This window comes from Carassius gibelio, chromosome A12 (genome assembly GCF_023724105.1).
Source record: "Carassius gibelio isolate Cgi1373 ecotype wild population from Czech Republic chromosome A12, carGib1.2-hapl.c, whole genome shotgun sequence".
Classification (NCBI taxonomy): Eukaryota; Metazoa; Chordata; class Actinopteri; order Cypriniformes; family Cyprinidae; genus Carassius; species Carassius gibelio.
Window position 1 is genome coordinate 9,137,662 of NC_068382.1, and position 24,492 is coordinate 9,162,153.

The 24,492-nt window shown below is 35.6% G+C and overlaps 1 protein-coding gene across 2 annotated transcripts; it reads left to right on the forward strand.

Moving 5' to 3' along the window:
- Positions 1-10,948: 10,948 nt before the first annotated feature.
- On the forward strand, positions 10,949-24,350 carry LOC128025096 (pseudokinase FAM20A). Of its 2 annotated transcripts, none has more exons than XM_052611100.1 (11): positions 10,949-11,561; positions 13,235-13,428; positions 13,524-13,574; positions 16,127-16,205; positions 16,293-16,385; positions 19,370-19,485; positions 20,088-20,268; positions 20,628-20,737; positions 20,896-20,977; positions 22,141-22,200; positions 22,279-22,555. In XM_052611100.1, exons 1-11 carry the CDS (start codon positions 11,212-11,214, stop codon positions 22,406-22,408), a joined length of 1,446 nt encoding a protein of 481 aa, XP_052467060.1. In that variant the 5' UTR covers positions 10,949-11,211; the 3' UTR covers positions 22,409-22,555. The 2 variants fall into 2 exon arrangements, with proteins under 2 accessions (XP_052467060.1, XP_052467059.1); XM_052611099.1 differs by having other exon boundaries at positions 10,952-11,561; positions 22,295-24,350.
- The last annotated feature ends 142 nt before the right edge of the window (positions 24,351-24,492 follow it).

A 24,492-nucleotide genomic window follows, 5' to 3' on the forward strand; every position in this document is an offset into this window, starting at 1 on the left:
TTCAGGAGGGAAAATAGTATGATAAAATGTCCCAAAAAAGTGTAGAATGTGCCCTTTTTATGCATCCCTGCAATGTGCGCTGTAATTATTTACATATGTTGTTATATTAAAGTTGCATGATTGATGTACCAGCATTATTCCCATTTGCTGAGAGTCACTGCATAAATAAATCATGCACAGTGAAATATACATATAAAATGACTGTCTAGAGTATGGTTCTCAATGGGTTTAAAAAAAGAGTTTTTCTACAGACTTTCATCTAATGTTTAATTCAGTGTTAGTTGCCGTGTCTTTGTAAATATTTATAATATTTAGCGGTAATAATGTATAAATGAAATATGTCTGCTGGTGGAGCATCTGTGGGCACACGGTAAACATAATAACTGAGAGGAACTGATGACAACTTAACACATCATAAACACCATAATACAGACCATTTCAAATTGAGGACTGTTAAATTGCACTTTACTTCAGAAACCACAATGTATGCAGAACACTGCTGAGAAGGTTTGAAATGATTATGATTTTTACAGTAAAAACTGTAATATTGTGAGATATTGTTAGAACTTAATTTATTAACTGTTTTCTGTTTATATTTTTTATATTCAGTATATTTAATAATTTATTTCATTTGATAATATGCAGGTTTGCTGTTAAAGAAACATTTCTTATTATAAACCTTTTTTTTGTTTGCTTTATTCATTTTTTTTTTTTTTTTTTTTTTTTGGAAGCGTTTAGGGTTAGTAAAGAAAAATAAAAAATAAATTCATACTTTTATTAAATTGATCAGAAGTGAAAAGCAAATAAACCTTTATAAACATAATAATCTGCATATTACAATGTTTTTTTTTTTTAGCTTTGCATCACAGGAATAATCAATTAAAATATATTAAAATTTAAAACATTTGTTTTAAATTATAGTAATTTTTCACCACAGTACTGTTTTTAACTGAATTTCTGATCAAATAAATGTGGCATTGGTCAGTATTATAGATAATAAAATATACTATAGAATCCCAAAATGCAATGCCACAAACACTCCACAATACTGAAATAGCTGAACATCTTTTTCTCTGACTCAGTTTCTGGGTGCACAGATATTTGTCTGGTGAAAAGCACAAAACAGAAGATTAATGACTTGTTTTGGCAATCCTTTCTGATGCAGGAGAGTTCTATGCGCCTGATGTATTTGATAAGAGTGTGATGGGTTTAAGCACAGACCTGGAAGTCACCGGAGACACCCCCAGATCCATCAAGGTCTGGGATATCTCATGGAGGTATGGAAATGAACCTTTCTGCATTAGGACGAATGGCAAAAGGAATCTTAGTTTACCTTATTTAAGTCTCGATTTAATGGCATATGGGATGAGTGTCTCTCTCAGTTGACAGAAGAACTTGTTGCACTCTTGGAGGGGCCATGAGACGGCGATAGTGAGCGTTGAGGTCCTGGTTCTACGAGTCTCAGCTCTTTATTCTGAGTGTGTCTCCGGGCCGCTCAAGAAGGTTGTGTGGTCTGTTTTGTGTAACCTAGACACTTATCAAACCAACAGGTATAATAACGCATCTGTTATTACAAGCCAGCTCACACAGCATATGCGTTTGGGTGTGCAAAGCCCAGCGCACTTCCTCTGAGCAATCTTATCTTCCCTTGTTGCCCCACGTATTTACAAAGTAACCCGGAAAGGCTATCCTGGCTGCTTTTGACCACTTTTTTATGCAGTTTTCCATATTTTCCTACCTTAAAAAATTCAACCCATGTGAATTGGGTAAAAAACACGGCTTGGTTCACAGTAAAATCTGCTGCACACAAACTACTGGATCTTGGCAAATGCTGTGAGATTTGATTGCTTATAATGTGCATTTGAAAAATGCCATATTTCTAAGTTTGTAAAATAATCATTTATAATTTTGTTGTCAACAAAAGAGAAGCTTTGTTTTTTTGTAAAAAAATCTCTATGGTTTATGTTTGACAGCAAGGAATTAAGACATTAGTATGTCAAGATATAAGTATAAATATTTTATATATTTTTTATATTATAAAAAAATAATATAAAATATTATAATTTACTTATTTGGTTATATATTTACTAAATTTCATAAGAGATATATTTTTAAATAAATTTAAGTTGAAATAAGTTTTGAAAGTTTTTCTTTACCAACTGACTTTTTTTTTAAATTTATCTTGTTTTAGGTATTTTTGTTTATAGGTATTTTTAATATTTTAATATTAATAACTTTATATTCTATGTTTTTTTATATTCTGTATTATAGATTGCGTGCTCCAGTTTAAAGCGTCTTATTAAAGTTGTGCTATTAGTTCTGGATAGGATTGCATCTAATTCTGCAGAAAAGCAAGAAGATAGTCAACCCAAAATAGAAGATCATATCTCAGGCCAGATGTGAGTCTAACAACTGGTGTGTCTGTAGAATATTTGATCAATTTTCACATTTGAGAGTTTTTAACAAATAAATCCCCACACTGAAAGTTAGTCAGTGATACATCTGCAGTTTAAGCATGTGGCAGAAACGTCAGCAGTGTGTTGAAAGATAAGTCCAGAGGGACCGTTCTTTTGGTTATTATTTCTGTTATAGCCCGAACATTTCTAATGCTTACAGAAAGGCAGGGGAAATGGGACATCTGTCAATGTGTCTAGTGAAGAGCCAATCCACAGACTTCCTCCCTTGAATCACTAGACTGCATCAATCTGTTTAGACTCGCTTTGGAATGAATCCATCACATATACTGAGAAGAATATAAAACTGCTTCTGCCTTAAAGAGACAGTTCACACACACATTTTTTTTTCATCACAGACCAAATATTTGTTATATAACAAAATTGCCCTCTTGATATGAGTGTTTGTAGGTGTGTGTGTGTGTTTGTGTGTGTGTGTGTGTGTGTGTGTGTATACAGGTGCTTCTCAATAAATTAGAATGTTGTGGAAAAGTTCATTTATTTCAGTAATTCAACTCAAATTGTGAAACTTGTGTATTAAATAAATTCATTGCACACTGACTGAAGATGTTTAAGTCTTTGATTCTTTTAATTGCAATGATTTTGGCTCACATCTAACAAAAACCAACCAATGTACTATCTCAACAAATTAGAATATGGTGACATGATTGACATGACATGACAATTAGCTTATCAGCTCAAAACACCTGCAAAGGTTTCCTGAGCCTTCAGAATGGTCTCTAAGTTTGGTTTACTAGGCTACACAATCATGGGGAAGACTGCGGATCTGACAGTTGTCCAGAAGACAATCGCTGACACCCTTCACAAGGAGGGTAAGCCACAAACATTCATTGCTAAAGAAGCTGGCTGTTCACAGAGTGCTGTATCCAAGCATGCTAACAGAAAGTTGAGTGGAAGGAAAAAGTGTGGAAGAAAAAGATGCACAACCAACCGAGAGAACCACTCTTATGAGGATTGCCAAGCAAAGTCGATTCAAGAATTTGAGTAAACTTCACAAGGAATGGACTGAGGCTGGGGTCAACGCATCAAGAGTCTGGGCCAAGGAGAAGAAGAAATGGACTGTTGCCCAGTGGACCTCTATTCAGATGAGAGCAAGTTTTGTATTTCATTTGGAAACCAATGTCCTAGAGTCTGGAGGAAGGGTGGAGAAGCTCATAGCCCAAGTTGCTTGAAGTCCACTGTTAAGTTTCCAATAAATTTTGGAGCACTTCATGCTTCCTTCTGTTGACCATCTTTTTGAAGATTTTGATTTAATTTTCCAGCAGGATTTAGCACCTGCCCACTCTGCCAAAAGCACCAATGGTTAAATGACCATGGTGTTGGTGTGCTTGACTGACCAGTAAACTCACCAGACCTGAGCCCCAGAGAGAATCTATGGGCTATTGTCAAGAGGAAGATGAGAAACAAGAGACCAAACAATGCAATCAAATGATATGCGATATCACACACCAAGCGAGAGCAATATCACACCAGTACTGTTTATGTCCTGAATAACATGAAACCAATCTGATTTTGTTACCAATGACTTTCATTGTATGAGCAAAAATACTGAAATGTTTCTCTAATTATCTTCTTTTATCCTCTCTATCAAAATCAACTGTAGGCGGCATATCCTTCTCCGGTCAGCGCTCAAACTACCTAGCGTTGTTTGGGAGGCATGACACACACTGTCAGTTTAAATCTAAGTTGATCTCTTAACCTGGCATACATTTAATATACTCTCACATTTCTATAATTCAAATCTGTTAAAGGATTGTTGGGCCGCATTAATTAGGTCAACGAGAACCGGAAACACTCCCCATAACACCCAATGTACTCCCTACATCATGAGAAGAATGGCATCTACGCTAATATTAGTCTGTTTCATTCTTATTGCGAGGTCACTGTTACATGTCCTCTTGCATTATCGATACTTTTTTTCATTAAATACTACTTTGATGTCATACTAATTTACTAGACTTTTGACCATTAATTTAATCAAACTTAATTTAAGACTCTGTGATCGAATGTAGCTCAGAGATCAAATGTGTGTTTTTTTGTTCTGTAAAGAAACAACACAAGGGAGTGTAAATGAATTCAGAATACATTTTTATTTTTATGTGAACTATCTCTTTGCTACATGTGTATTTGTGCGACTGAGATGCATTGATCCACTTAAAGCTGGTTAATGTTTAACACCATTATGTGACCACACGTCATGACGTGCATATGCACATCCTCACTAACTATCCTTCACAAACCTAATTTGGCAAGCATTTGTGTGATTTTGTCAGTCATTGATTGATGCCTAACCATGATACATTACCATTCCCACAGAGAGCGTACCAGTCCAACCAAAGTAGAGGAGCAGGGGAGGACAGAGCAAAGCCAATCACGTGTCAGCGCTGGACGTTTTATCTGCTGGGGTGAAAGTTCAGAAGTCGCTGGGACATGCCTTAGTGCAGGTGATAGTCAACAACCAGGTGGACTGAAACACTCACCCCTGACATTTACAGTGACCACTTAATGACCTGAAATGTTTGGGGTCAGTAAGATTTTTACTCTGCAAGGTTGCATTAAAGTGATCAGAAGTGACATTTAGGCATTTATAATGTTGCAAAAATTCTATTTAAAGAAAATGCTATGAAGCAGCACAGCTGTTTTCAACATTGATAATAATCAGGAATGTTTCTTGAGCAGGAAATCAGCATATTAAAATGATTTCTGAAGATCATGTGACACATTCTACAATGTATACACATAGATTAATGTATAAATTGTAATAATTCACAATATTGCAGTGTTTATATGATGCAGCCTTGGGGAACAGAAGAGACTTCTTTCAAAAGCATTACAAAATCTTACCGATCACTAAATCTGCACTGACTTCTCACCTCAACATCCATTATAGCAGGATTACTTAAAAAGTATGTGACTGTAAGACAGACAGATAGACGGGATCTGGCAGTTTGCTGAGCTGACTTCTCTCTCAGCCTGCACTAAGTCCTCGTCATGCCAAAACCAGCGATTAACTGAGCCTCCCTACAGAGCTGGGTGTGTAACTCGGTTCTTGCAGCTGTCTAGACACTCGTTGGAGAATTAGATGTCTGCTGAAGCTCAGACTTCCTCCAGTATCTTCTTGAGCACTGATCTTTCAGAGCAGCTGCACAGGGGATTCTGGGACAACATGTAGAGAAGACTTTAATTGAAAAAGTCACCCTTTTTTACTTTCATGATAAATGTCCATGGACAAAAAGAAAATGCTTCATTTCTCAGAATTACTTAGAAACTAATTTTCTTATGATGTGAAAATGAAAAATAATATTGAACAAATATTTATACATATAAATGTTTTCCATCTTCCAATGTAATAAAATCAGACTTTTGGCCTAAAGTGTGATCCTAGCTTATTTAGTCAAAAATGGTCCATTTAGACTAGAAAATACACACACACATACACACACACACACACACACACACACACACACATTTGTTTTTGTGTAAAGTGTGTTCATCCCATAGGTGTAATGGTTTTTATTTTGTACAAACTGTATATTCTATCGCCATTCACCAACCCTACCCCTAACCCTAACCCTCACAGGAAACTTTGTGCATTTTTACTTTCTCAAAAAAACTCATTCTGTATGATTTATAAGTGTTTTGAAAAATGGGGACATGGGTTATGTCCTCATAAGTCACCCTCTCCTTGTAATACCTGTGTCATACCCATGTCATTATACAGAGTTGTGTCCTGATATGACACAAAAACATGCCCACACACACACACACACACACACACAAACAAAATCCTGTTGGAGATGCTTTTATTTCACTAAGAGATGGGGACAAAACTGGCCATGAAGAAAAGTGATGAAGACATATCCACACCATAAAAGCCCAACATACCTGTGGCTACATGATACTGGGCACTGACTGAAAGGTCTGCAAAACCAGCAGAGAAGAAAAACTAAAATATAACCAATTTTACTTTACCCCTTGTGTGATGAGAACAGCACCAGAGTTTCACTTTCAGCGTTTGTTTGTTTGTTTCCATGAACGCCTCAACACACTGAAGTTCTGCTTGGCTAGTGAAGCCTTTGGTGAGGTGGAATGAGAAGACTCAAATGTTTTTTTCTGACTGGAAAAGAAATAAAAAAGCAAATCACGGAGGACGGTGAGTTTATGGTGAGAGAGTGCAGATGCATCGCCAGCGTCGGCGTGTGCCAGGATGGGCTACTGACTGTAAAGACACGTTTAAGGGAGCGAGACATTGTAAGGCAACCACATCACAAACGTCAGACACACAAAAGTCTCCACCACAGTGGAAAAAACAGCTTTGAAAATCCTCATCTAATTTAAACGAGAAGCAGTTGAAAGCATTTTATTCACATGTTCACCACAGGCGTATTAGAACCATGACTGTAATTAGAGATACAACTGTTTCTAGAAGATCAATGAGCGAGAAGATACGGCAGATTTCCTCAAGAGGAACAGAAATTAGCTCTTGCATGCTCTCTTCTGAAGCTTTTCTCTATTGTGAAACACTAGATATGATGGAGGTCACCGGTGTTTTTTTTTGCACAGGTCAGTGACTACACAATGATTCACATTGTTCTGCACCTCAATTTTTTTTAGTAGACATGGTTTTCCATGGCTGTATTATTTATTAGAATATTAAGTCTAAACATTTTAAAAACATGCAGGTATTTTAGCGATACATTTCTTTTTTTTTCTTTTTTTTTGCGGTTGTGAGGTATAGACGTTTTTTTCGGTTGTAGTAATGCATTGGTTATTATGCCCTTGATTGTCCAGCTGATTGACAACATTAACAATATGTCTTTCTGAACAAACAAATACAACTACGCAAGACACAAACAAGTGTGTACAAAACACTGCATGGGGAGAACGAAGCACTTCGACAAGAGGAAGATCATTAAGAGAACTAATGACTAGTGAGTACTAATTAAAAAAACAAGGAAAGTAATGAGGAGCACAGACGAGCAACAGGGAAAACAAAACCAGTGTGCAATGAAACTAAACAGAGACTGTTACACCTAGAACAACATTATAGCAACAATTTAGAACAACCATATAAAACAACAACACCCTAGCATCGCCCAGGATTTTGCACAAGCTATTACATACACGTCTGTAAAAATATAACTATGCATGTGTCACCCTGAATTGACCTGGAAGTTACACTGTAGCGCACAGGGGCAGTATATATACCAGTTAGCAGCCTGTGATTGTACTTGGTGAAAGCACATTTAGACCATAGCTGCAGTCCAGACCTCGGAGAGGAATGTGTCCACTGCAGCACCGCAAAGACATACACAGCTCCAACCAAAATAAACACCTCCCTGGACATAAAACTCTTTAAAATCCAAAATGTGGTCCAAAAAACAAGCAGCCAGGTACCTCGTTTGGAAAAAGGGAACATAGGTAACCACCAAATTTATAATTTATGGTGTTCAGATTAAATTTAAACCGTTGTTATGTTCCATAAGACGTGGTTTTGAAACATTGTTTCCTCTAGATCTTATAAAGTCACAAATAGTGCATTTACAGTAATTCTATGCAGTGTGTAGCCTACTAATCCAGTTGTTAATTAAATGCATATCAGAGTTGGGTCTTTTCGGCAAGAAATTACAGGGTACTGTTTGACTCATTAGTGTTCCCAGATCTTGCTATAAAAAACATCAAATAAGAACAGGCCAATAATAAACTTAAACCCAAACACATGATCTTGGAAATTATCCACGTACCAAAATATAGTGACCTACCTACTTTACTAACCATGAACTGGAGCGCTTTATAAGCTGAGGCCAAAGACGCTTCATAAGTGTGGCTTGTAATAAGTGGACATGGCAACCCTTCAAGAGTTCACTCTGCAAAGAAGCCTTCGAAACGAGAAGAAAAAAAAACACGACGGCTCTGTTGATGGTGGTTTAGATGAAATCTACGAACATAACGAGTTTGACTTTGGTCGCCGTTTACCAAACGTGTGAGATGCCAAGATGTTGTTTTGGTTACAACATGTCAGTCAATGCATTTTTGAGGGAGAGTTCTGTTCACACACAAAATGATAATTTAGGAGATTCACATCCATGTTTAAATGCTCCTGTCACTCCAGAAACTTTACTCTGTGTACGTGGCCATAGAAGCCACAAACAACACTCTAGCAAAGAACACCGTAGAACCTGCATAGCAATAAAATCCAAAAAAAAATGGTCCCAAACTCAGACGGCCAAGTGCCTCAAATCATCTGAAAACAAATTATTTCCAAGGAACTACAAGCTTTAAAATTTGTGGGATTCAAATCAAATTTAAACAGTTATGGTGCATAAGACACGGTTTTGGCTCATTGTTATCTCTAGAGCTTATAAAGTCACAGATAATGAGTCGTTTAATTCATGAAATATCACAAGCGCAGTCAGCACTGCTTCACCTGCACCTCTTGTCCTCTGGCGCTCCGCAAGCCGATCGTTCATCATCCGAACATGAGCACAGCTCTGCACCGTGATTTATTAGTTGTTCCATCTATCCATTCAAGAAGAAGTGGACAACTGTACGCACAAATGTGAAATGTGATTGGCCTGCTCTCGTCTCTCGTCTGGGAATGCAGAAACTCCCTCTCAGTGTGGAATGCATTCATCTGACAAGTGAGTACAAATGATGCCGTGTGAGAAGTTCCTCTTGTCACAGATGCTATATGTATGCATATATCTGTTTCTTTGTTGACTAGGAAACTTTCCTCACAACTTCTCACCGAGATTTCCCAAAAGCCAGCTTTTGACATGCCGTTATATAATTTGTTGTCCTGGAAGCTTTGGAGCTGCTCTGCATGAATAATCCAAGACAGATAACGAAGAGTACAAGTTAACATAGCACAAGGCTTTGGAGGACGAACAAAACAATTTTATAAATCAAGCATCAGTGACACTTCAAATAAGGCAGAGAAATGAAGTGCAATGTGAGTGTTCCTGATCCGAATCCAACAGCATGAAATAACTCCACACATATGAACGTCACAGTATAGAGGTGGCTGATGAAATCCCTCTAGAATTACCCAGAAGCCACCTCTCTCTGAAAGTACTGTAAATGCTGGCACTCGGTCAAGATTGAGGTCATCTGGTAGCAGGGATGGATTGGGTGTTACCCAGATACTTACTGTTCAGTGTTTTCAAACGTCAACAACAGCTGCAAACAACATGTGATTTCATTCAAAAAGACATGTTTGTTTTCGAGCATGAAGGGGATCGCATTTCAAAATAGCATTGGATTTTGGACTCATCCACCCGTGCAGTGTTGGGAAAGACCTGCTGTTGTTTTTTTTGTACACTCAAAAAAATATTCAGGCCTAGTGTTGGTCAATAGATGTTCATTCTTTAAAATATCTTCTTTTGTGTTTGGCACAACTTGAGGGTGAGTAAATGATGACAGAGTTTTCAGTTTTGGGTAAACTTTCCCGTTAAGTCTTGGATTACATTTTAAATTTCCATTTGGATTACAGTTTTCAAATACACTAATAAATCTAATGTGATGCATATTTGTCAGTCATATATAAACGAAACATAAGAAACAGGTTAATTAAATAGTGCTAAATGTATTTTAGATGCACAGTTCTCACCAAAAATCGATTTTGTTTCAATTTTAATTAGTTAATTATCACCAGTATGGCCATTTTTTTCATACTTTTTACTTGAATAAATGTAATTATTTTCCCAACAAACAGATTAATGCTGATTCTAAACTGTTCGAATCAATGCATTTAGGAAAAACAGGATTATTTAAATAAAAATAAAAGTAGATGCACATTTTTTTTAGTGCTGAAATCTTATGTTTCGTACTTGTTTCAAATATGCATTACACTTTAATACAAATTTATTAGTTTGCCAAAACTCTATAATCCATAAAAAAAATTAGAAAATATATATATATATATATATATATATATATATATATATATATATATATATATATATATATATATATATATATATATATATATATGTGCAATTCAAATACATAAATCTTAATTTTTCATCAAAAGCCTCAGAAAAGTGCATGTTTTCTGAAAACCTATTTTTAGGCTTCATTCTGTATCCCTTTCTTTGTTTTTGTAGGTTTTTTCCTTCTCATCCCAAAGACAAAATAGTTGTCTGGAAAACTCCCCCAGTGCTTCCCATCCACCTCACACAGCTGTGTGCTGTGCTGTTTCAATGAAACGTGCAAATTTCACCAGTAAACGTTTGAGGCTGAGAAAAACCCAGTCCTTTTTATTTCCCGACTGAAAACACTCAGTTTATGTGCGCTGGCACTCAGACCTGCTTTCCGACTCATTCCCTGCCTCTCCCTCTCCGTCTCCCTCCAGCGTGTGTGTTTTTTGATTGGAGGCTGTGTCTACATGGGAAGTGGGAAGGTGCAGCTGGAGTGCTGCCCGAAGGAAAGGAAAGCGCACAGCTTCCACGCTCCAGTCCTGAAGCAGCACAACGCAGAGAGAGAGAGAGAGAGAGAGAGAGAGAGAGAGAGAGAGAGCTAAGCAGCTTGACTCACAAGGGCACTGCGCTGTCTGGGTCAGATGTGTGAGCTACTGTGAGGAGCAGCATGCCGCTGATTGGAAAGGAATAAGCAGGGAACCAAGCATCGGTCTGACTAGAAGTTGCAGGATTCGTCAATGAAGAAGTGGAGATCATTTTACCGAACTTAGCCAGTTTGGAGGACATCTCAACCCAGCTGGTCACTCCAGCGTGGCGACATGAGGAGGGACCGGCTGCTGGTGACCGTCACTTTGGTCACTCTCTTGGCGGCTGACATCCATTTCGTCCTGCTTCCCAGACTCAAAACCTGGTATCATCTGCCCAGAGAAAGCTGTGCATGCAGGGTCACCAACGACAGCCTGGAGAACGGAGGAGCTACTACGACCGTCCCGTGGACGACCAGCCAGAATTTCACGGTGGTTTCCACCGAGCGAGGCTCTAAGCTGGAGCGGCTGTTCAGACATCCTCTCTACAACATCCGTCTTCCAGAACTGGGGCCCGACGAGCGGCTACTGCAAGAAGAGGAGCTCATGAATTACTGCAAGAAGAAAGTGAGCCGCTGGGAGAGGTACTCAACTGTTGGGCTTCATCTTAAAGAGTATGATGTGTTTATTAGCAGGTGATAGTTGTTACTTTAAGTTGTTAAATCTGCTTCTGGATTGATACATACTTTAAAGTGCTGACTAGGAATAGGTGTTGAACGTTTCCATCAGTACTGAACACACACTGACGATAAGGGGTAAGTTGTCACAATGGCAACCTGTTGCTTACCAATAAATTTAAGAAGAAGCTATTTTTAGTTGTTGACGCTTATTATAGCTTATTTGAATTTACTGTTATTAACAACCTCCTTTGAGATTGGAGAAAAGACCTCGGTGAGGACAGAGCCTGCAGATTAAAGAAGATCAGGTGACTCAGTGATGTGTTTGCTTGTGTTTGGCCCAGCGGTGCACAGATCCGTGTGTGGTAATGCTCTGGATTGGGACACGTGGAATTGGCGTCTCATATCCTGTTGGCAGGTCACAGCGTGTGGTCACTGATGTCAGGGTCAAAGTACGACAACAAACAACTGCATAGTGCAAATCTGGGAATACTTGATACTTTTTGTCATACTTCAGGATCATTTTAAAAGCACCTTAATGTGCCACATTAACCTCTATGTGTCTCGTTACCCACATTAACCAGCTCACACTAGTCAAGACTCAAGAAGCTGTGGGTCCGTCAGTGGTCAGCTTCTCTGATTGGGGTGAAAAACACCTCAAATGTTGCTGTATTTGTAAGCAGAAACACACTGATGAGGCGTAATGTGAGTCTGTCTGTTAGCTCTGGTGAAGTCTGTGAACAATGGAAGCAGAGAGAAGAGGATTCACTTCTATCTTCTCGCGTGTGCCACAGTAAACATTTCAAGAGTTTCTATTTGCATTTCAACTCATTTCTCTTTTCTCCATGATGTTGTCTCAAGCTGATGCGTGTACAGGTCTTGGTGACAATTTCTGACAATCAACGGCGAATACTTGCTCCATAAAAGGATCAATGATCTGTAACGTGGTGATTGTGTTTCTGCCAGGGTATTACCTGCAATGCCATTTAACTGATATAATAGTATTATATCCCTTATAATTTAAATAAAGCAAAATGTAAATATTTATTGTCATATAATATGGATATAGTACAATTTTGTTTAAAAATAAAGTCAAATTTTAACATTTATTTAAATATATATTGATTATTATTAATTAATACTATTATTCTATGCCTATTATTTTATATTCAGTTACAAGACATATACAGTATGTAGTCCCACCCTAATTTGTTTCTAATTTATTATCTTCATTTTGTTTCACCTGGTAAATCTCTCAGTTACAGCAGTTAATTGGGAATGTGTGCATTATATTTTATGCCATGCCACTTAAATATTATAACAGTATTATGCTTGTGTGTTAAAAGATATTAAATAAAATAAAAGTTATTAAAACGTGTATGTGCGTGCAGTTTAAAGGTTAAAAACGTAAAGTTTTCTACCTGTGCATGCAAAGGAAGTCATTAACTTAACACCAAATAACACCTATATTGGTAGATCTCGCCAAATGTGTAATTTCTACTCATTTCATTCCAAGTGTTTGTGCAGGAAAGTACCTCTCACTTACATTTAAAGAGAAAAGATTTTAATTTCTGAATCTGACATTTTATATAATGACAGATGACATTTGTGTAAAAGCCAGCTCTTGTTCTCCTGCACAGAATGAAAAAGTTCTACATGGAGGCGGCAACAGCTTCAAACATCACTATTCTCGATCATCCCGTGACCTTTGACCCGGAGGCCAGCTGGCTGCGGTTCCATCTAGGGATCAATCGATATGCGCTGTACTCGAGAGACGACAGCGGCGTCGACAGACTCCTGCAAGACATGCAGACAGCCACCGTCATCAGCGCAGGTGATGCTATGCGAGGAGTTGGTTCAGTACCCAAATAAATCCCAAATCTGAAAAATGCTAATGCACTATTTCTTGTCTGTTTCATTGTCTGACAGATTTCACCCAGGATGAGAAAGCGCTAAAGGGTGCATGTGACTGCTCACAAGGTAAATGTATATTTTTATCACCATTTATCTAACAAACTTGAACATTTTTAGCTGAAAACTATTAAAAACACTCTCCAATGTGCATAAATCAGAAAATACACTACATTTTCTTTTACAAAATACTAAATAATATGATGGCCACTTCTGAGTAAGGACTTCTGGAACTTATGAAAAACATTCACTACTGTTCAAAAGTTATGATATTTTTTAAGAAAATTAATACTGTGTTTCAGCAAGGATATATTAAAATGATTAAAAGTAACATTAAAGGCATTTATAGTGACAATATATATATATATTTAAATTTAATGCTGTTCTTTTGAACTTTATATTCATCAAAGAATCCTGAAAAATAAAATGCATTTCAGTTTCCCCAAAAATATGAGGCAGTTTGAACCTTGGTGATAATCAGAAATGTTTCTTGAGCAGCATATTTTCATGATTTCTGAAGATCATCTGAAGACTGGAGTAATGATGTTGAAAATTCAGCTGCGCATCACAGAAATAAATTACATTTTACAATATATTCACATAGAAACCAGTTATTTTAAACAGTAATAATATTTCAAAATATTACTGTTTTTACTGAATTTTTACTCAAATAGATGCAGTCTCGGTAATCAAAAAAGACTTCTTCCAGAAATGTAAAAAAAAAATCTTTCCGACCCCAAACTTTTGAACAGTTGTATAATGGACAACTAAATAATATACAATATAAAAATACATTAGCACAGTCTTGTTAAAAAAAATTACCTTTGACAGTGAAATTCAATTCATTGCTTCTCAAAAACAGTATTTTACTATAAAAATTTATTTAAAATTGCATGTGTTATCTTTTGCATTTTTTCCCTTGAGTTTTGCGTCTTCTTGCACTTGAACAGACAAATACAGGATACATGTCAAAATACCCATCTTTGGCGAGTATCCTCGAAATCCTGTTGACTATGTCTTAAGTGAAAGCAAACAATTGAGAAAGAAATCTGATGTGTATATTGTTAAATTATATCCATGCATTGTGTCTTAAAGTGACGGCACCTCATTTTTTTTTGCTCCTGTTGATGTGCTTAACCTCTCAATTCAAGATGCTGTTTACATTGCTTCCCCCATTTTTCTTTTTCAAAATTGATACCATGTGCGTGATTCAAATTGGTTTACTGTTTAAACCAGTATATCGTCCAGCACTAATTGCAAGTCGGTGGTGTAGAGTAGAAAGCCACTAACAAAGGCCTAGTTTCAATGGCATTGTTTTATAATGAATGGCCAATGGTTTAAGGTAGATGAGGCCATTATATAAGCTGCCACTCACGAAAGTCTAGAGTAAATGCCTCTTAATGTCCACCAGCACCATCCTATAACAGACAGTGATGCTAAAACCACACAACCGCATCTGGCCCCGAGCGCTTACACATGAACCAAATACTATTGCAGGTTTTCCACTTTTAGCTCTTTTTGGCCTTATTAAATGTCTAATAGAGTATAACTGCAATGTTTTGTTATTTGCATTGAAATTTTGTGTTGTTTATCTGTTATGCTTATTACTCATGTGTTATTTTGGAGTGTGGTTGAGTTTGTGAACTATTGATATGATTGTGCTGAAAAGGAGCTAAATGAAGTTTGAGCGGTGCGGTTGAGGATTGCCGGCAGCCGGCCATGGCTTGCCAAACCCTCAGACAAAAGCTAAGGAACAGCAGTGGTGGAGCGTTGTGTTCACCGCAAGCCCTGTTATGTAAAGATCCCTCTATAATTAAACTATAACAGCTGAAAGGTCGAAAAAAATAAGATCTCAGTCCAAAATGAGTCAAGTGTTTGACAATATCCTGACATTTTTAATCCCATTTTCCAGGAATGTGTTTCTTGGAAGTGATTATTCTGGATTGTTTTGCATATATAACATTTAGAAACATTGTTTTATTATTTTACTTTAGTTATATAAAGCTGAAAATGTTTTATAACAGAAAAATAAGTATTGTGCGATTTCAAATGTTGCCTTTCATGCAGTGTATAATGTAGCTGTAGACTCCCAAAACTATTTGTGACCCTGGAGCATAAAAACAGTCTTAAGTCTCTTGGGTATATTTGTAGCAATAGCCAAAAATACATTGTATGGGTTAAAATTATATGTTTTTCTGTAACGCAAAAAATATTTAGGATATTAAGTAAAGATCATGTTCCATGAAGATATTTTATTAAATTTCCTACCGTAAATATATCAAGATGTCATTTTGGATTAGTAATATGCATTGCTAAGAACTTCATTTGGACAACTTAAAAGGTGATTTTCTCAATATTTGGATTTTTTTTGCACCCTCAGATTCCAGATTTTAAAATAGTTGCATACATCAATGGAAACCTTATTTATTCAGCTTTCAGATGATACATAATTTTTAGTTTGTAAAGATTTACCTTTTGTGGTCCAGGGTCACATATTAAGAACCTTAAAAATTGCACAATAGGTCACTTTAAATGTATTAACACAAAAACTGTTGTAATAGTCTCTTGACTAATAATTTTTTAAATATATATAACTCTTTTCTTTTATTCTGTCTAATCAGTGGTTAAACCAAGCGGTCTTCACCTGAAGTTGGCCCTAAAGCTCCAAGATTTTGGCAAAGCTATGTTTAAACCAATGAGGTATCACTTTGCTTTTTAGACTTACTTATAACTACACTTTGATTTAGATTTAGGTTGAACTGATAGTGATGGTCCTTTTGATTTCAGACAGGAGAGACATGAAGAGACGCCGGAGAACTTCTTCTATTTTGTCGACTTTCAGAGACACAATGCTGAGATAGCAGCTTTCCACCTCGACAGGTGGGGAGGACGAACGTCATCAGAGTCACACAGCGAAGGCGACCGGATTAACAGACAGATAGACAAGAGCAGGAATGAATAATACAGTGAAGGATCTGATATGAGTAAACAGATGAAATCCCTCAGAGAGATACTGCACATCATAGTTTAGGCCTGTTGAGACTCTCAACAAAACATATTTGGTGAGGTCTGTTGTGGACGATTATACAGTGATGAAACCTTAGGGCAAGTCCACATTTTGTGGTCCTTTTTTCGAACATCGCATCCAGACTAGCAATATTACGCAATATTGTGCAACAGTCGGGTTCGGGAAATAAAAATCCCATTCATTTTTCCACAGGGGAATTGATTTTTGAAGCTGTTAAAGACAGGCTTGTTTTGAACTACAGGGTTTTAGATAGATTGTATATGTCTTTGTTGAAGTTTAATTATTTCAATTGGTTTCTTAAATAATAATGTTGGGCATTAGAATTTTTGGTGAAAAACTACATTACCCATAATTCTTCCAATCAATATATCCATTGTTTTACATTTATTATGTAGTTCTAAATGCTTCATGGGATTGTAGTTATTTTACAAAGCTAGTAAGCTCACAGTCTTGCATCTTTGTTAGTTTATGGCTTATGACTCTTAAACAAAATCCCTATGGGAATGAAAATTAATAGGAAAACATGCTGATGAATCCCCATTTTTCTTACTGTGAGAATTTCTAAAAACTAACTTCTACAGGTCAGTTTATTTTATTTGTGTAGTGCTTTTTACAAAGCGTATCATTTCCAAAGTGAACAAGCTGTCGACAGCGGCTAAGGAAAAATTCCCCAGGAGTTTCACCCTGTCATTATTGGTGTAAGCAAAGACACTTGAGAAAAGGGTGTTTTTTTCCTGCAGGTTATTCCTCATCTGAGCTTGATTCAACACTCTAAGTAAAGAAAAGTCACTGCTGAAGGATACGACTGCGTTTTAGTGCCACGTTCTAAGATTACGAGATTAAAGTCGTAATATTTTGAGAATAAAGTTTAAATATTACGAGAATAAAGTCAAAATATTCAGAGAATAAAGTCAAAATATTCTCGTAGTAGTCATTTTACGACTTTTTTCTTGAAACGTTTCGACTATATTCTCGGAATATTTTGACTTTATTCTCATAGTAGGCCTATAACGGCTTTTTTCTTGAAACGTTTCGACTTTATTCTTGTAATATTTCGACTTTATTCTCGTAGTAGGCCTATTACAGCTTTTTTCTCGAAACATTTTTACTTTATTCTCGTAATATTTTGACTTTATTCTCATAATATTCTAATTTTATTCTCGTAGTAGGCCTATTACAACTTTTTTCTCAAAACATTTTGACTTTATTCTCATAATATTTTGACTTTATTCTCGTAGTAGGCCTATTACGACTTTTTTCTTGAAACGTTTCAACTTTATTCTCGTAATATTTTGACTTTATTCTCGTATTAACCCTATTATGACTTTTTTCTTGAAACGTTTCGACTATATTCTCGTAATATTTTGACATTATTCTCGTAGTAGGCCTATTACGACTTTTTTCTTGAAACATTTAGACTTTATTCTCATAATATTTTGACTTTATTCTCATTGTAGGCCTATTACGACTTTTTTCCTCAAAACATTTCGACTTTATTTTCGTAATATTTGGACTTTATTTTTGTAGTATGCATATTACGACTTTTTTTCTCAAAACATTTAAATTTTATCCTCATAATATTTAAACTTTATTCTCGTTGTAGGCCTATTATGACTTTTTTCTTGAAACGTTTCAACTTTTTTTATCGAAACGTTTCGACTATATTCTCGTAATATTTTTTTTATTCTCGTAGTAGGCCTATTACGACTTTTTTCTTGAAACATTTGGACTTTATTCTCATAATATTTTGACTTTATTCTCGTAGTAGGCCTATTACGACTTTTTTCTTGAAACATTTGGACTTTATTCTCATAATATTTTGACTTTATTCTCGTAGTAGGCCTATTAAGAATGTTTTTTTGGAACATTTAGACTTTATTCTCATAATATTTTGACTTTATTCTCATAGTAGGCCTATTAAGAATGTTTTCTTGGAACATTTGGACTTTATTCTCGTAGTAGGCCTATTACGACTTTTTTCTTGAAACGTTTCAACTTTATTCTCATAATATTTTGACTTTATTCTCGTATTAAGCCTATTACAACTTTTTTCTTGAAACGTTTCAACTTTTTTATCGAAACGTTTCGACTATATTCTCATAATATTTTGACTTTATTCTCATAGTAGGCCTATTACGACTTTTTTCTTGAAACATTTAGACTTTATTCTCATAATATTTTGACTTTATTCTCATTGTAGGCCTATTACGACTTTTTTCTCGAAACATTTAGACTTTATTTTCGTAATATTTCGACTTTATTTTCGTAGTAGGCATATTACGACTTTTTTTCTCAAAACATTTAAACTTTATCCTCATAATATTTAAACTTTATTCTCGTTGTAGGCCTACTACGACTTTTTTTCGAAACATTTCGACTTTATTCTCATAATATTTGGACTTTATTCTCATAGTAGGCCTATTCTGACTTTTTTTTCAAAACGTTTCAACTTTATTTTCGTAGATTTAAACTTTATTCTCATAGTAGGCTTATTGCGACTTTTTCTTGAAACATTTCGACTTTATTCTCATAATATTTCGACTTTATTCTCGTAATTTCGACTTTATTCTCAAAATATTACGACTTTAAACTTGTAAACTTAAATTTGTATCTTTTTTTTTTAATGTGGCACTAAAACCCCGTCGTAGAATGAAAGCAAATGGAATTGAAAATCTTCTAAGAATCATGTATAATGCTACTGGACAAGCTGAAATCTGATAGAAATCCCTTTAACAAGCCTATTTAGATACTTTAGCACGTCTCACTCAAAATATCAAGTTGATAATAAAACTGAATTAGATGGTCAGCCATGTGTGATTATATGAATTGTGTGCAGAGTGCTGGACTTCCGGAGAGTTCCACCGGTGGTGGGACGATTCATTAACGTGACGGGTGAAATTTTGTACATAACACACAATGAGGAGCTGCGCAGTGTCTTCTTCAACTCTCCAGGTTGGCATTACTAATCAAAAACACATTTTTACAAATGTTTAACAAAATAAATATTATTAATGCTTCTGTTCATAAGTTTGGGGTAAGTACATTTATTTTTATTTAGCAAGGATGCATTCAATTGATCAAAAGTGTCAGGAAAGACATTTATAATGTTACTAAATATTTATATTTCAAATAAATGCTATTTTTGAAATTCTCTATTCATCAAAGAATCCTAAAAAAAATTATCACTGTCTCCACAAAAAAAATAAAACTTTTTTCAACATTGATAATCAGAAATGTTTCTTGAGCAGTAAATCATCATATTTTCATGATTTCTGAAGATTATGCGACAATGAAGACTGGAATAATGATGCTGAAAATACAGCTTTGATCACAAGAATAAATTAAATTTGAAAATGTATTCAAATAATAATAAAAAAAAATATATCACAAAATGTAACTGTATTTTTTTGATCAAATAAATTAACTTATGAACATACAAAACAAAAAAATTGGGCCCTAAACTTATGAACGGTTGTGTCTGTTTATTTGTATAACTTTGGGCCAGTTTTTATAGAAGTGAGTTGCTTTAAATGCTTTTCTTTTTTCTTGACCAGCCAACAACACGTGTTTCTTTGCCAAGTGTTTATACGTGTGCAAGTCGGAGTACGCCGTGTGTGGTCATCCTGATCTGCTGGAGGGCTCTATGTCTGCTTATCTACCGGGGTTGAGCATCGCCCCGCGTATCTCCATCCCAAACCCCTGGATCCGCGCCTACAGTTTCACCGGGAGAGAGGAGTACGCTCCGACCTTCATACACACTCAATCACTCTCAAGTTTTGAATACTAAGAATGGTTATTTTCTTTCCGGGACTTAATAAGAGCAGGAATGTGTTTTAAGAAAATAAAAAGGGTCTGTTTAGATACAGTTTAACTTGATTTATGATGAATATAAAACAGTTATCCGGTCTGATCAACATTTGTTGTTTTATAAAGTGTACAATTTCCTTATTTGGATTTGAGAAATCCAGCTCTTGATTCAGGCCATGGCTAAGAAGCAAAAATGTTTGTCATGCTTACAAAAGGGTCTGAAAGTTCAGTAATGTTCAGATGAGTCCAACAGCTTGAAGCTATTAACGTCTTCCGTTTCTTCTCAGGTGGGAGGTCAATCCATTATACTGTGATACTGTCAAAAAACTTTATCCCTACAACTCTGGGAACAGACTGCTCAACATTATTGACATGGCGATATTTGACTTTCTTACAGGCATGTAAACGCTTTCCATGTCGACACTTGATTGGATTTATTTATGTCAAAACTTACATGAAAAATGTTTCGTACTAGACGATCAAAGTAGTGTTGTTGGTTGGTTTTGCTCCAAAATAAGCATCTTTGATAAGTTTAAATTCTCTTTCATGTCTTAGGAAACATGGACAGACACCACTATGAAATTTTCACCAAGTTTGGAGATGATGGCTTCCTGCTTCACTTAGACAATGCCAGAGGGTATGTTCTCATCTGTATATTTTTGGGGACTTTAACACTGAATGCATTTTTACAATGCACTGCAATGCTTTTTCATAGTTTTGGCCATTGCACTGTCATCTATTCCAGTGTCTTGTGCAATACATGGTGTTCAATAAACACAGCACTCGAGTCAAGAGTTCAGATTTGAAAACGTGTTCCTAGACCTTTCATTTCTTTTTCATTCCACTGCTTTGCATCTTGCATTTATATATATATATATATATATATATATATATATATATATATATATATATATATATATAAACACGTAATGTGTGAATAGCCCCTTTGTTTATGAAAGTGCTTTCTAATGGAAGCAAATTTTTGATGCGAGAAAAAATGTAATGGTTTGGTAAATCGGGACATAAAATTTTACAATTATGAAAAAAATAGTTAATTATGAGATACAAAGTTGAAATTAACAAAAAAATTTAATTATGAGATAAGTCATAATTGAGATAAAGACTAAACTAACAAAAAACGTCACATTATGAATTATACAAAGTAAAAATCATGACAAAAAGTAAAGTAATAAAAGTTCAATTTGACAAAAAGTCAAAATTATGGGATAAAAGTTATTAGATAAATTCAACATTATGATGTTCAAATTATGAGATAAAAGTCATAATTGGGATTAAAAACGTACAAAAAAAAATCTAAAATTATAATATAAGGCCTAAATCATTAGAAAAACTCAACGATAAAAAGTTAAAATTGACAGCCAAAATTATGAGATACAAAGTCATAATCATTACACAATTCAGAAAAATCACGCAAGTCAAGACTGAGAAGTTCAAATATGGCATAAAATGTAGAAAGTTTTGAGATAAAAAGTCAGCATAGACAAAGAAAAATGTATTTAGTAGGTCATGAGATAGAAAAGTCAAAACGGACCAAGTCAAAATTATGAGATAAAGTGGAAATTGTCACATGAGAATCGAAATATAAAAAAGTAGAATTTTGTCATAATTATGACTTTGTCTCATTTTTGTCTGATTATGACTTAGGATATCAAAATGCCAGTTTCTGTCATAATTTGGATTCTTTAATCCCCTAATTATGATTTACCAAAGCATGATTTATTTTTATATATTTTTATTATGAGGCCTAAACGGGCTTCTTCATCCTCTTGTGCACTGCAGATTCGGCCGGCATTCAGACGATGAGATGTCCATTCTTGCTCCATTGACCCAATGTTGCATGTAAGAATCTTTCTGAAATATTTATTAAATTGCTTTAGTCTGAATGTTGTATGAGATATGTAGTCTTACTCATTAAAGGCATGGCCTCTCACAGGATCAAGCGTTCCACGCTGTTCAGACTGAAGCTTTTGGCGAAGTCCGATTACCGCCTGAGCGACGTCATGAGGGAATCCCTCTCCAGAGACCCTCTCTCTCCAGTCCTGACTGAGGACCACCTGCAGGCCTTGGACCGCCGGCTCGGACATGTGCTCAGGACAGTAGGAAAGTGTGCGAAGAAGCTGGGAGAACCACAAGTGGTGATCACAGATTTTGTAGAGTCATCCAGAGTAACTACAAGCCACCCAAGAGGAAACAACAGGTGACAGAACGAGAAGAGCGAGGGCTGGAGGAGATATCAGCAATCCACTGAAGTGACGTTATGATAACTTTCAGACTAAATCACCCGTCCTGTCCAAAATCATGGCATCTTAGGACGTCAGGAGGAAAAATTATTCATATTTCCGATTGGTTAAAAAGGGCTGTGTAATATTCTTAACTGTCAAAATTATGAGATAAAAAGTCACAACTATGAATTTAACAAAGTTTCACAAACTAAAACGAAGAGAGAAGGTCACAGAGATTTAAATTATGACAATTATGAGAGAATCAAAACTATGAGATCGTTAAGTAATTATTGAGATGAAGAGCTCTGAAATTGACATGAAATTTAAATTATAAGTTGAAATGTTCGTGAAACATCTGAATATGAGATAAAACTTAGTATCGCGATGTCAATATATAACAATATATAACACAACTACAAAAGTGTGTCTTTTTAACTCGTGTTGAGCGTTTATCTCATATTTATGACTTTATCATAATTATGATCGGCTAAAAAGGCCTGTCTGATAGTCCTATAAAATCTTAATCGTCAAAAGTGACAAAAAGTCAAAATTATGAGATACAAAGTCATAATCATAACAGCCAAAATTATCACTTAAGTAGAAATTATGAGATAAATCGGAGAGAAACAAAGAATAAAAATATAACGCATAAATACGATCATATCAAAATTATGAGAAAATGTCAAAATTATGAGACAAGTCATTAAAGACAAAGGGATCATAAAATAGTGAAATAAAAAAACATATTTGTAAATTTTGTGATGAATATCTCATAGTTCCAACTTTCTATCTCATAAGTATCACTTTTTGTCTCATAATTAACTTGGTAGCACTTTATTTTACAGTCCTGTTCCTCATGTACATACTATGTACTTATTATAGTAATTACAATAACTATGTAATAACTAGGTACTAACCCTGAACCTACCCCTAAACCTACCCCTACCCCATGTAGTTACCTTGTGTTACCAGAACTTTCTTAGATAAATACACTGTAAGTACATGTTAGTACACATACTGTAAAATAAAGTGCAACCATTAACTTTATATAATTTTGACCTTCTATCTCATGTTTGTCTTTGTATAATTATGCAAAAAAGGGGTCATTAAATATTACTTCAAGAACCTCCCTCTCTAAAATCCCCCAAGCCAGACAGATGATGCAGCATTCGCAGGAGAGAGATGATCTTCAGATCTCCTTACATCAGCAAACACACCATTCATGTGGTGCTTTAACTGCACAGCAAGTAGCATTTCCTCTGATTATCCGTTCCTTTTCTGTCCATTTTTATACAAACAACCATTAGTGGCGGCTGAGCTGATGATGTAGCACACAAACAGGCCACATCACCAGAGAAACTCTGCGGTAGGTTGCGAGACAGATTTCCAGACGGACCGTAAGCGTGTAATCTTCAGCTGTCTCATCTGTTTGCACTTCACAGGCTGTCAAGTGGAATCTTTGAAAATGAATCAAACCAAATCATTTGAAGTTTTTAAGCGTTGTTGCAACTTGTGGTTCACCACGTTATTGCTAGCTGAAATCCGTCATCATTAGTGTCTCAGCTAGCAGAGATCAATTTGGGTTTACCAAATGCTGATCGAATGCTCAAAATGTTAATTTCGGAATTGGTGGTGGTGGATAAACATGATCTAAAAAAAAAAACAAAACAAAAAAAAAACCTGCAAATCAAATTCTGGTCATAATTATTCATGGCTGTTTGTCACATTCTCACATTTGCTCATTAAAATGACAAAAATGTTTTCATACTTTTTGATTCAGTGGAGTTCCTGACTGCCAGCGGACAGAAAAAGCCTTGTGTAAAAACTTATAATGAAAGCACAATTGATTGTAGCACTCAAGCAGGTGAATTCAGTCCCATCTGTTGGGTGAGAACAGATTCGGCAAATG